Source organism: Zingiber officinale, chromosome 9A (assembly GCF_018446385.1).
Source record: "Zingiber officinale cultivar Zhangliang chromosome 9A, Zo_v1.1, whole genome shotgun sequence".
In the NCBI taxonomy this organism is placed as follows: domain Eukaryota; kingdom Viridiplantae; phylum Streptophyta; class Magnoliopsida; order Zingiberales; family Zingiberaceae; genus Zingiber; species Zingiber officinale.
Window position 1 is genome coordinate 9,365,088 of NC_056002.1, and position 11,619 is coordinate 9,376,706.

At 38.0% G+C, this 11,619-nt stretch overlaps 2 protein-coding genes across 2 annotated transcripts; one reads left to right on the top strand and one right to left on the bottom strand.

Annotated features, from left to right (window-relative positions):
- Positions 1-626: 626 nt before the first annotated feature.
- Positions 627-6,418, top strand: LOC122018743 (aspartic proteinase oryzasin-1-like). The gene is made up of 13 exons (XM_042576157.1): positions 627-1,194; positions 1,276-1,337; positions 2,431-2,524; positions 2,710-2,822; positions 3,932-4,100; positions 4,189-4,228; positions 4,335-4,399; positions 4,989-5,102; positions 5,185-5,249; positions 5,352-5,508; positions 5,579-5,698; positions 5,934-6,016; positions 6,101-6,418. The coding sequence occupies exons 1-13, from the start codon at positions 793-795 to the stop codon at positions 6,183-6,185; spliced, it is 1,569 nt and encodes a 522-aa protein (XP_042432091.1). The 5' UTR covers positions 627-792; the 3' UTR covers positions 6,186-6,418.
- Positions 6,419-6,453: 35 nt separating this feature from the next.
- LOC122018744 (receptor-like serine/threonine-protein kinase At1g78530) lies at positions 6,454-9,682 on the bottom strand. The gene is made up of 5 exons (XM_042576158.1): positions 9,455-9,682; positions 9,034-9,372; positions 8,715-8,969; positions 8,486-8,619; positions 6,454-6,759 (listed from the first exon to the last, which is right to left on the bottom strand). Exons 1-5 carry the CDS (start codon positions 9,588-9,590, stop codon positions 6,562-6,564), a joined length of 1,062 nt encoding a protein of 353 aa, XP_042432092.1. The 5' UTR covers positions 9,591-9,682; the 3' UTR covers positions 6,454-6,561.
- Positions 9,683-11,619: the final 1,937 nt, after the last annotated feature.

The window sequence follows — 11,619 nt, forward strand, 5'->3', positions numbered from 1 at the left end:
GGCCGGGTATTCACAGAGAATTTGTATGTTCATTCGACCTTTGTCTGACCGATCGTATATTAAAGATATATATGAGGTTAAGTATCTCTGAACCTGTTTGGATTTTACTCGGATGAATGTTCATAGAGAACTGTCCGATCGTTAACTAATCGAGCATCCTACCTTTTTTATTTTTAGAGAACAATCCTAAAATTTTTATATTCAACTAAGTTCACACCCGATTTTTTTTACCCACGTTTTGTTGTAGAGTTATACGGACAAGATCTAAGAATTTTAAAGTTAGCCGATCAATACACCATTACCCGTATGGGGGGAGCTATACGATCCTCATGTCAATCAATGAACCTCGCGACTATTTAGCTGCTCAAGACAAGATGATAAAAATGCATTTATCTCGTAGATTCCAAGCAATTGAATTACTCGTATTTTTTAGAAATCTTCGGGGCAGTTTCCCCTTCTTCAGAAATTATGAAAATCTGTCCTGCGAGATTGGATACCGACGAAGTGATGGGACGCATTTCAATTAATTTCCCACCTTCCACCTCTTCTCCCTGGCAATGTATCAAAAGCAGATGCTTTGCAATTATTCCGGCCCCATTCTTCCTGGTTTATAGTCGCTCCTGTCCATTCCATCATTGTTCGTGATACAAAACTCGAAAATGCGTTAGATAGGAGCAATTTGGCGTCTTCTCTCGTCCCTTCTCCCTTCTTATTTCCTCTGCTTTTGTTCGGCTGGTCTCTCATACCAGTTCTTGGCTGTAAAAAAAATCACTTTTTGGGGCATCTTGCACGATGAGGTTGGCCAGAATTCTCCCGGCATGCTTTCTCGTCGCCATTTTGGCCACCGTCACGCTTCCGACCTCGGCGGACGGCCTTTTCAGGATCAGATTGACCAAGAGGCCGCTGGACCGGACCGACCGGCTCGCCGCCCGTCTCTCTCGTGGCGCTGAGGGGTCGGTGCTCTGGAATTGCACGTACGACCGTCTGCGAGGGAGTCTCGGGCTCAAGCACGGGCCGGATGGTCCGGACGGGCCTGTGGGGCCTGACAGTGGCAACATTGTCTCCCTCAAGAACTACATGAACGCTCAGTACTTTGGCGAGATCGGCATCGGCTCTCCGTCGCAGAACTTTACGGTGATCTTTGACACAGGGAGCTCCAATTTGTGGGTGCCTTCTGCCAAGTGCTATTTCTCAGTGAGCCATCAACTTCCTAGTCTTTGTAATGCTCACTTGTTAACGTAGGAGGAGGAAATGATTTTGATTTTGGTTGAACAGGTTGCCTGCTATTTCCATCCCAAATACAAGTCAAGCCAATCTAGCACCTATCGGAAGGATGGTTAGTCCCTGTTTAGCGTTTCTTTCATTTTTCTGGTTAGTTTTGCAAGAAACTGCAAGTACTCTTTGTAAAATGTCAGTAACTACTTGAATGATAACAGGTTGCTACTCAATTCACTTTAAACCAGTCTTCTAAGCCCAAACACTTCATCATGATGGTTTCTGGCAGAAATCTGAAAACCCAGTGAAGCACCTTTTTTTATTTTTTGCGCGTTTTATCTCATACTCCTGATCTGAAGTTTGGCTTAAGTGAATGACTAATTAACTTAGTATTCTTAATTTAGCAAAAAAAAATTAGTGTTTAAGTTGTAACTTCTTGCGAATTTTGTCATCTTATAGACTGTTTGCTAATTTTGTCATCTTACAGAAAAACTTATTTGTAATTTTATCTCTCCTTTTGATATTTTTTGAAAATGGGACACCCTTAAACGATAATGAAAATAAGGGGTGTCCTTTTGATTTTTGCCTAAAATGTATCTAACCTATGGAATGTTTTTTTTATAAGTAATATGGTTCGCTAAATATTTTAAAGATTGGTTAGGAAAGAATATATATATATATATATATATAGACTTCTAATATCTCTTCAAAATGCCTCTTGTAGTTTTACTATTATCGGGTTACCCTCAGACTTTCATAAGTATTATCGAAATGAATACTAACAATCGGGTGGGGGCAAAACAACAAAAGAACTACAAGGGCATTTTGACAATCCTTGTGAAAGTGTGAGAAATAAAATGACAATAATGAAATGAGGCTATTTTCAGAAGTAATAAAAATCATAGGGTAAGATAAAATTTTCTCAAAGAGTAGAGCTAAGTTTTCCTTTTGTAGGAACATTTTATTTTATTTTTCTATATGATAATCAAGTTATATCCTGACTTTAGTAGTGCATCATCTACATTGTACGATAATGAAGATGATGTCATTTCTTGAGGTCTGTATTAGAGTTATGATAATATTAATTTATTCCATCCATTACCCATTTTTTGGATGCTTAGTAGATAGCTTTCCTTCTCCTCCTCCTCCTCCTCATTATTTTTCTTTTTTCTTTCAGTTAACACCTAAACCAATTATTTAAAATCTTTTTTCCAGGAAGTCTGCAAGTATTCACTATGGTAGTGGATCAATATCAGGTTTCTTTAGTCAAGATCATGTCACAGTTGGTGACATTGTCATCATGGATCAGGTCTATAGTGATTAAAATTTCAATCTTGAGTTGTTATGCATTTTCTAGTAAATTTCCAATTTTGGTCTGACTGATATGTCCTCAATAATCAGATTGGTGCATAGATTCCAATCTGATCTGTTTCCATCTTCTAAAATTACAAACTCCTGCATAGAAACTGAGAATGCTGTTCTTTGCTCTTTCAGGCATTTATTGAAGCCACTAAAGAGCCGAGCACAACCTTTTTGATGGCAAAATTTGATGGAATACTAGGGCTTGGATTCCAAGAAATCTCAGTTGACAATGCAGCGCCTTTATGGTATTCATGGCATACTTAACCATGCTTTGATTATTGAGGATGGTCAAGTTTTTCTTTTGACATATTCCTTTACTTATTTCTTTCTTAACAAGTCACTCTGAAGGTTTTTCTTATGCTTTATTTATTGCTTAACAGTTGTGTTTTCTCAATCAGCTTAAGATTCTAAGATAAGTAGTATCCCATATTGTTCTGTTGGCTTTTCATATTTCTCCCTGTTGGTTTGATCTTTCCCAACTTAACTTCTACCAAGGTTATCTGGAAGGACATAAACTTTTATCCATCTTTAACTCAGAACCATGTCAATGATGTGTCAAGCTTGGTCCTTTACCCGGCTTGCATGTGGGGGTTGTGATAGTCACAGTTTTTTCAAGGGAATTGATACATATTTCACTTAAAATGCAAGTAAACAACACAAAAGGATATAGTACATGAAGTTTCATAAACATAATAGCACACGTATTACTTGAATAACAATAAAGTGAGAACAAGCTCCCAAGTGGCACAAGAATTCCAACTCTACTAGCAAATGTCTTAGATTAGCAATAGTAGTGCAATTAGAATCTCCAGCTGTAGTAGCTCTAGTAACAGCAATGCTTAGAGACCACTAGTGCAAGACCTCAGAAACAATTATAAAATATTGGCAAATGTTGCACTAAAACAAAATTAGTCATGCATTTAAAAGCAAAAGATTTTATTTTTGACCTTATTGCCCATTTGTTTCAGATACATTTGTTCATCAATAAGATTTTAATTGGTAGATGACCAAAGAAATTCTCTTATATCATTTTCGTCTACTACACTCACGTACCTAGAGAAGGCACAATTCCAAACCATAAATCTTTCTACAAAATTGAACATTAAAATACTTCAACACAAAGTTGTTATTGTTATTGTTTTCTTGTATCAAATACCAGTTTAGGTGAATGGGCAACTTGTGTATTATGACTTTTGCTTTCATGTGAACAAGAAGATGATGTCTACCAATACATTTAACACTAATCCAATGTTTGTGAAGGTTTCTTGAGTGTCACATACCTGGCCTTATGAATCACGTGCCCAGAAAATGACCAGCTAATTTTCATAAATAAACTTCAATTATGCTTTAACAGGTATAACATAGTCAATCAAAGTCTTGTAAAAGAGCCAATTTTCTCGTTCTGGTTCAACCGTGATGCAACTGAAGGAGTGGGAGGTGAAGTTGTTTTTGGAGGGACTGACCGACGGCATTACAAAGGCGAACACGCATATGTTCCTATAACTCAGAAGGGGTATTGGCAGGTTGATTCCATTTCTTTTTTTAGCAAACAAATTCAGGATATAAGATTCTATCCTTTATTTAAATCCTGAATTTCAAAGTCTTTTGCAGTTTGACATGGAAGATGTCCTTCTTGGTGGTCAAACAACTGGTTGGTCATAAAGTTCTATACACTCTGTTTGTTTATTTACTTATATAGTATAGATGTGTCTATTTTTATGCCCTTTGGTTTTTTTTTTTGGATCTATTTGGGTCAGGATTCTGTTCTGGAGGTTGTTCTGCAATTGTTGATTCTGGTACTTCACTGATTGCTGGTCCAACAGTAAGTTTGTAAAGAAACCCTTTTAACAATTTCATACAAAATTTCTTGGTATCACATGTGAAATGATGTACCTTTACGAGGGTATGGCAGCCAAGTGTCTTGACTCCTGTTTTAATGCATTTGCAAATTTGACATTCATATGCCAATATTTGTTTCAATCCTGAAAAGCACTATTTCTCATGGTACTTCATATTTTGGATTTCAAAACCCCTGGATTTCAATCATGACTGTTAATCTAGAAGTTAGAAAAAGGTAGAATACATTTTACTGTCAGGTTGGCACCACTTTAGAACAAACCTTTCAGATTAGGATCCAAACATTATGCAGAAAAGGTACCAATTATTATCTTACTAGAAAATGAAATAGTTGGTTCACATAACTGAGTAAATCCATTTATTATTTGTTTATCTGAAGGTAGAGAAGCTGCAAACCTTTTTGTTTTAGTTGGCTCTCAATGCACTTGTAGTACATGAGTTCAACTTAGTTTGTGTTGGTCTTTCCTTTCTCAATTTGAAAGTCATAATCCTTTTAATATTTAGTTTTTAAATTGGTGCAGTAGTTAACATTCCCTTTAACAATTTCTCTGCAGACTGTTATTACACAAATTAACCAGAAAATTGGAGCTGATGGCGTTGTTAACCAACAGTGCAAAACAGTAGTTACACAATATGGTGAAAAGATTATGGATTTGTTGGTGAACAAGGTTCTTAAATTACCCTTCATGATTAAATCTTTAAATAATTATCAATAAATGCTGAAGAGTGAAGCCATGGTTTGTGTTATAGGAACAACCAGCAAAGATTTGTTCACAGATTGGTCTCTGTGCTTTTGATGGAAGTCAAGGGGTTAGGTCAGCAATTAGCCAAATGTTATCTGACTTTCATAATATGCTCTGACTAATTTGTTCTCATGTTGTTACTTATAAAAAATTCACTAATTTTTCTTTCATTAGTTTGCAAATCAAGAGCGTCGTTGACAAGAGAGTTGAGAAATTAGTTACTTCTTCTAGAGACAATATGTGTGCCTATTGTGAAATGGCAGTCATATGGATGCAAAATCAGCTCAAACTGAACCAGTCACTGGAGCAGATGTTGGACTATCTCAATGAGGTGAAGTTGCACATCACAATTCCTTATCTAGCTTCTTTGTTGTTGTTATAACTTTCAGAATTGGTTTCAGTTATGCGAGCGAATACCTAATCCAATGGGAGAATCAGCTGTTGACTGTGACAGTCTGTCCTCCATGCCTGTTATTTCATTCAACATCGGTGGAAGGAGTTTTGACCTCAAACCTGAACAGGTACATAATGTTCATGACCATTATCTTTTTATGCAATGATTTCGAAATCCTATAAATATAGTTCCTGCAATTAATTCAAAAATATTTCCACATCTTTCATTCAAAATTGTAGGAGATTTGTAAGATTGCAAATTGGATGATAACCAACTTTCTTGTTGTACACAATAGCCCCTGTGGCCTTTAGCATGTCCTTGATTTTCTCTTCTTATTCTCTCAAAATTCTCTCTTGTTGCAGTATATCCTTGAAGTTTCAACTGGAGATTCTAAGCAATGTATCAGTGGATTTCAGGCGATTGATGTATCTCAAGGTCCACTTTGGTACGCCACCGTTCCTATGATACCATGCGATACTAATGCTACACTGCAGCTCCTCTCTTCTAATGTAGCTTCCCATGACTGCAGGATACTTGGTGATATCTTCATGGGAGTGTATCATACTGTGTTCGATTACGGAAAACTCCAAATTGGATTTGCAGAAGCAGCTTGAGGGTAGTTTACAGACTTTCCATATATCTGCCACTAGATCATAGATATTTAAGTATGACTTTCTGCCCATCTGCGTAAGTTAGCTGGTTTGAATGTATATAGGTGTGTTTCCATTTATCTTGCTTATTGTAATATCACAGCACGCCAGTCTATGCCACCTTGCATGAATTTGGTGAGAGCTATGCTATTATTATGGATATTTTGTTCTTGAGGAATTAATGAACTAATAACTAAGAGAATGGTCTAATTAATGATACAATGCTGATACTATTGCTCATACTTCTGCATACTTAACCAAAATATATCATCACATATATTTATCAAGATTTAAAAAAAAGTACAAAATGCATAATGTTTTCCTTAGTCTCAAAGTTTAGCTAATTGTTGAGTGATTTGGAACGTGATTTCTCAAGCATTTTAAGAACTTTGATCATGGTGGGTCTCTTTGAAGGGTCTGCTTCTAGGCATTGATTTGCAATGTGAAAGACTGCCTTGGCTTCTTCAACGGAGAAGTTGCTCCCAAGGCTACTGTCCACTGCGTGCTCTTCTCTTTGGTCTTGAACAACATCTCTAACCTATTGCCACCATTGCTCATACGTTAAAGTAATAAAAAAAGAAATGAGGTAATGTCGAAGGTCATTCAAACACAAAAATCAACTGTGATATTAAACTTATTGAGAAGTAAAATAAATTTAGTGTGCAGTTTTTTAGGAGAGTTGGCATCAAAGAGTTAAACTATACAAGAGTCAAAGTGATGAGTGAAATTCTTTAGGGGAGAATGAAGATGTAACTCACGTTGGATGCAACAATGATACAGAGAGGCAAACAAGATGAGAGGTGAGCAATTGGTTTAAAATCGAATTCATCTAACAGATTTAATTAAAAATCAAATAAATTGAAATATTTTTGAATTAACTGAACCGATTGAACTTTTAAAAGAAATTAAGTCAACTATAAAACATCGATTAATTTAATTTTTATTCGAATTAATTGAGTTTCTAAAGAAAATTAATGAAAGCAAGAGAAATTTGGAGTCCAAAAGAGAACATGAGTTAGTCGTGCCATCTCGATCATGTCCCATGTTCCAACACCTGACATGGTCATGACGTGATTCAATTCGACTCAACTAAAAAAAATTTATTTATTCCGTTTAATAGAATTAGAAATTTAAAAATCAAAATCAAATTATCCGAAATCATCGATATTTTTAAAAAATGAATTTTTGAAATAATTAAACGGATTAGGTTTAACCGAATCTCCCTAGATATGATATAGAAAAATATTGAAATTATAATATTTCTCTTTCATCTCTTTTCAAGATTGTGTCCACTATATAGGCCGTGAGTCCTGTCAAAATAAGTAAAATCCCCTTGTGAAGTAAAGGACGAGGATTGAGAGCAAGGCTCTTTCTTTATTTATAAGGCTTAAAAGGTAACGACACTTTTAAGAAGGCCACTAAGAGCATTCGTATCAGTTTCTTTATTACTATATCTAAAATTTAAGATAAATGACCCACTTTATTAAATTTAGATAATCACTTTTCACTACACACTACATCAAATATCCTAAAATTTATATCATCTTTAATTTTTTATTATTTTCTTTTCTTTCTTCTATTTTTTATTATTATATTTATGGAATGAATTGAAGGAGAGAGATTGAGTGGAAGGAGAGAGATTAAAAAAAATATTATTTTATTTTTAGGGTAGAGGTTTCATTCCCTAAATTTAGAGAATTACTATTCATCAAATCTAAATTAAGGAATGAATAGGGTAACTGATGCAGAAGATTTTTAGTTAACCTATCCAAAATTTAAGGTAAAATTTTTTAATAGGGTAATTATTGTGGATGTTCTAACACCATTAATTCTAAGCATTGGAATTTTTTTTTAAAAAAAAATCATATAAAGAATATAAGAGGTTAAAAAGATTTCTCCTCCAAATGGTTGAGAAGGAAATTTAAAACTTCAAAGATGGGGTTTAAACTTGTGTCTGATTATTGTATAAGGAGGGTGTTAGCCATTGCAAACGGGAGAAATGACAAAGGACTTGAAGAAAGTAAGATGGTGGAGAAGAAGAACCTTCATTTGTTACAACACCCTTTGAATTTTTTTTATAATGATTTTTAGATTCTAAATTTGACTATGTTAAACAGCTGATTTATTGAAAACTTAGTATAAAAAATATGCGCGTGCTTTTCTTGGAGAAATGGAAGGCCTTTCAAGGATTCAAAGGTTTCCTTTGGAAAATCTACCGAAAAACATTGGTAAGTGTAAGTAAAAGATAACGAGGAAGAATTTACCCAGGTGACCAACTTCGTGCCTTCCTCTACGAATGATTCATCTGAGGGTCTTTTCCCTGTGAGCAGCTCAAGCAACACCACGCCAAAGCTATAAACATCCCCTTTCGTCGATGCTCTTCCCGTATCGAAATATTCTGAGCAAACAACGACGGCTCATCAGAGCAGTTCGACCTTCAAAAATGTTTTTGTGCCAGGATAACAAATTCCCAATTGAACTAAACCAAAGTACCAGGAGCGAGATACCCAAACGTCCCAGCAACGACCGTGGACACGTGAGTCTGATCCGCATGCATCAGCGTCGCCAGTCCGAAGTCCGAAACCCTGGCCTCCATGTTTTGGTCGAGCAGTATGTTGCTCGACTTGATGTCTCTGTGAATTATGTGAGGCAGGCAATCGTGGTGCAGGTACGATAGGCCTCTTGCAGCGCCGACAGCAATTCTGTGCCTCGTGGCCCAGTCAAGAGGACTCTGTTTGCTCAATTTGCCTGCAATCGCCACAGTTAAACTAACTCCATCAGACAGATCGAGCAAATCACATGAATTAATTACCGTGGAGAAAAGAGTCCAAGTTTCCGTTGGGCATCAGCTCGTATATGAGTAGATTAAACTGCGGCGCAATGTAGTATCCGTGGAGACAGACGATGTTCCTGTGCTTGATGTCTCCCATGGCGTCCAGCTCCCTTTCGAATCCGCTGTCGATGTCTTTGCTCCCCTTGTTTAGCCTCTTCACCGCGAAGGCGGTGTTCTCGTCGACGGTCAGACGGTAGACGGTACCGAAGCCACCGGAACCTATGATGTCCTTGTTCGACAGCTTCATCGTCTTCTTCATGAAAGCTTTTGAGCTCAGAGACTGTGTCGCAGGGGACCTGAAGATCACCATTCTTCCGCCTGTTACAGAATTTTGCTACGTTATTGAGCTCCACGCAAGGCTCCATGGCTAGTAATAGTGACATATATATTGTTTACTAACTCGAGAGAGTGTCGTCGATGATGGTACGCTTGCGCGCCCATCGTTTGTAGAGGAGAAAAGAGATGGTGATCTTCGACATCACGAATGCGAGACAGCAGATGGTAATGTAGAGTGCAATGATAGGAGAGGAAGCCATGGCCCGAGGACGAAGCTAGCAATAGGCTGGAACCTGACGATGGTGCGATAAGAACAAGGAGAAGGGGGAATTATTTTGGAGATGCATGGCACTATGGCAGTTGCTACCAAGCAATTAATTGGTGGAGGTACAAAAGTGCATTGACAAGCCTGTTGAATCATGTGAAGGCTGAACTAATTTCTTGCCACTGTTTACGTGGTGATCTCCAGAGGTGTGATCCGTGATCGGTGTGGAACAATTTGGAATATACTCAATCAAACTTCATAGGCGCTGGTTTCTTATCGATCGAGTCAGCATTAGGCTATAGAAAGCAGAGATATTCATAGAAAGAAGCTGCGATATATAGGAAAAATGATAACGATGGATAACCAACAAATGTGTCTGTTCGAAAGTCAATAAGCTTTAACTTTCTGAGTTTCCTAGACATGGAAGTATTAAATCCTGATTTCGGTGAATTAATAGATGATTTTTTAAAATGAATTGTTAACCTAAGAATAATGTGTAGATAGGTCAATCCGCTATGAGTACTTTTTAATTTATCACAGTAATGATAGAAATTTTTATAGGACTAAATCAGTGACCTTCAAAATTAATCAGAGTAAATTAATGAGACTGAACTAGCCACCTCAAATTAATCAACGTAAATTGAATAGTTGATGCCAAAAAACTTCAGCTTTCAAGTAAAATAACATAAATATGGATATGATTCCCAGTGAAAAATTAAAGAGATTACAATCAGAGAGCATGCATACAACACAATTATAGAGACAAAATTTATAAATGTTATCTTTTTCTTATCCACTTGTATAAATTCATGCCGACGGTTATAAGCTGATTTTATAGTTTATCTTATAAATTTATGCCGAATAAATGTTACACTCAGCTAATTTAACGGTCAATTATAAGTTGATTTTGTTGGTATAGTGAGTATCAGATAATCGAATCTGAGTTTTGATTATGGTAAAGGGTTCAAAGTTAAGCTATGGTGTTATCTAATAAGATTCATGGAGCTTGCAAGAAAGTCCTAAGTGGTACTTAGGCAAAAGTCCTAGCTACGGTTAGGCAGGTGGAAAACCCTAGGTCATAGGGGGTGATAACCTTATACGGAAAGTCTTGGCGGGTTGAGAGCTTCAGGCAAAAGTCCTGGGGGGTAACCTTAGGTGGAAAGTCCTGATGTCGCAAACCAGGTGGAAGATTGGACGGGTCGGGAAGCGGGCGTCCAGCAGAAAGTCCGAAGGCATCAAGCGCCGAGCAAAAGTCCAGTCGATCTGGAGGATCTCACTGGCAACAAGTAAATCTCCTGAGTGGAGTAGGTGAGGATGCGCTCCCCGTAGAGGGAACAGTAGGCGTCGGGTCGACCTAGGGTTTCTGGTCGGAAACCCGAAGTCAGACCCGGACAGTCTGAAGGCTGTAAGTTTATTTGTTTATATATTCTATTGTGTTCTAACTCTGTTTTGCAGGAGACTAACGCTTTTGTGCAGAGTTAGAAGTGACCGGGATCGGTCGACCAAACCTTGGGATCAGTCGACCGAACCCACAAGCCAGCAGATCAGATCTTCAGAGGTTGGACCGGGCTCGACCAGGGGATCGGTCGACCGAACCTTGGGATCGGTCGACCGAACCTTGGGATCGGTCGACCGAACCTGGGTTGGGTGTCGACTGGATCAGGCTGAGTCAGAGCTTATCGGTCTACCGAACCTGTTTATCGGGGGTGGTAACCTTATACGGAAAGTCTTGGCGGGTCGAGAGCTTCAGGCAAAAGTCCTGGGGGGTAACCTTAGGTCGAAAGTCCTGGTGTCGCGAACCAGGTGGAAGACTGGACGGGTCGGGAAGCGGGCGTCCAGCAGAAAGTCCGGAGGCATCGAGCGCCGAGAAAAAGTCCAGTCGATCTGGAAGATTGCACTGGCAACAGGTAAATCTCCTGAGTGGAGTAGGTGAGGACGCGTTCCCCGTAGAGGGAACAGTAAACGTAGGGTCGACCTAGGGTTTCCGGTCGGAAACCCGAAGTCAGACCCGGACAGTCCGAAGA

Excerpts from the sequence above, each read along its gene's own strand:
- LOC122018743 (XM_042576157.1), top strand. The coding sequence starts at position 793 with ATGAGGTTGGCCAGAATTCTCCCGGCATGCTTTCTCGTCGCCATTTTG. Across the intron at positions 4,400-4,988 it reads CACTGATTGCTGGTCCAACA|ACTGTTATTACACAAATTAA; the intron begins GTAAGTTTGTAA and ends ATTTCTCTGCAG. Across the intron at positions 5,699-5,933 it reads TTGACCTCAAACCTGAACAG|TATATCCTTGAAGTTTCAAC; the intron begins GTACATAATGTT and ends CTCTTGTTGCAG.
- LOC122018744 (XM_042576158.1), bottom strand. The coding sequence starts at position 9,590 with ATGGCTTCCTCTCCTATCATTGCACTCTACATTACCATCTGCTGTCTC. Across the intron at positions 9,373-9,454 it reads CATCGACGACACTCTCTCGA|GCGGAAGAATGGTGATCTTC; the intron begins GTTAGTAAACAA and ends ATTCTGTAACAG. Across the intron at positions 8,620-8,714 it reads GTTTGGGTATCTCGCTCCTG|AATATTTCGATACGGGAAGA; the intron begins GTACTTTGGTTT and ends TTGTTTGCTCAG.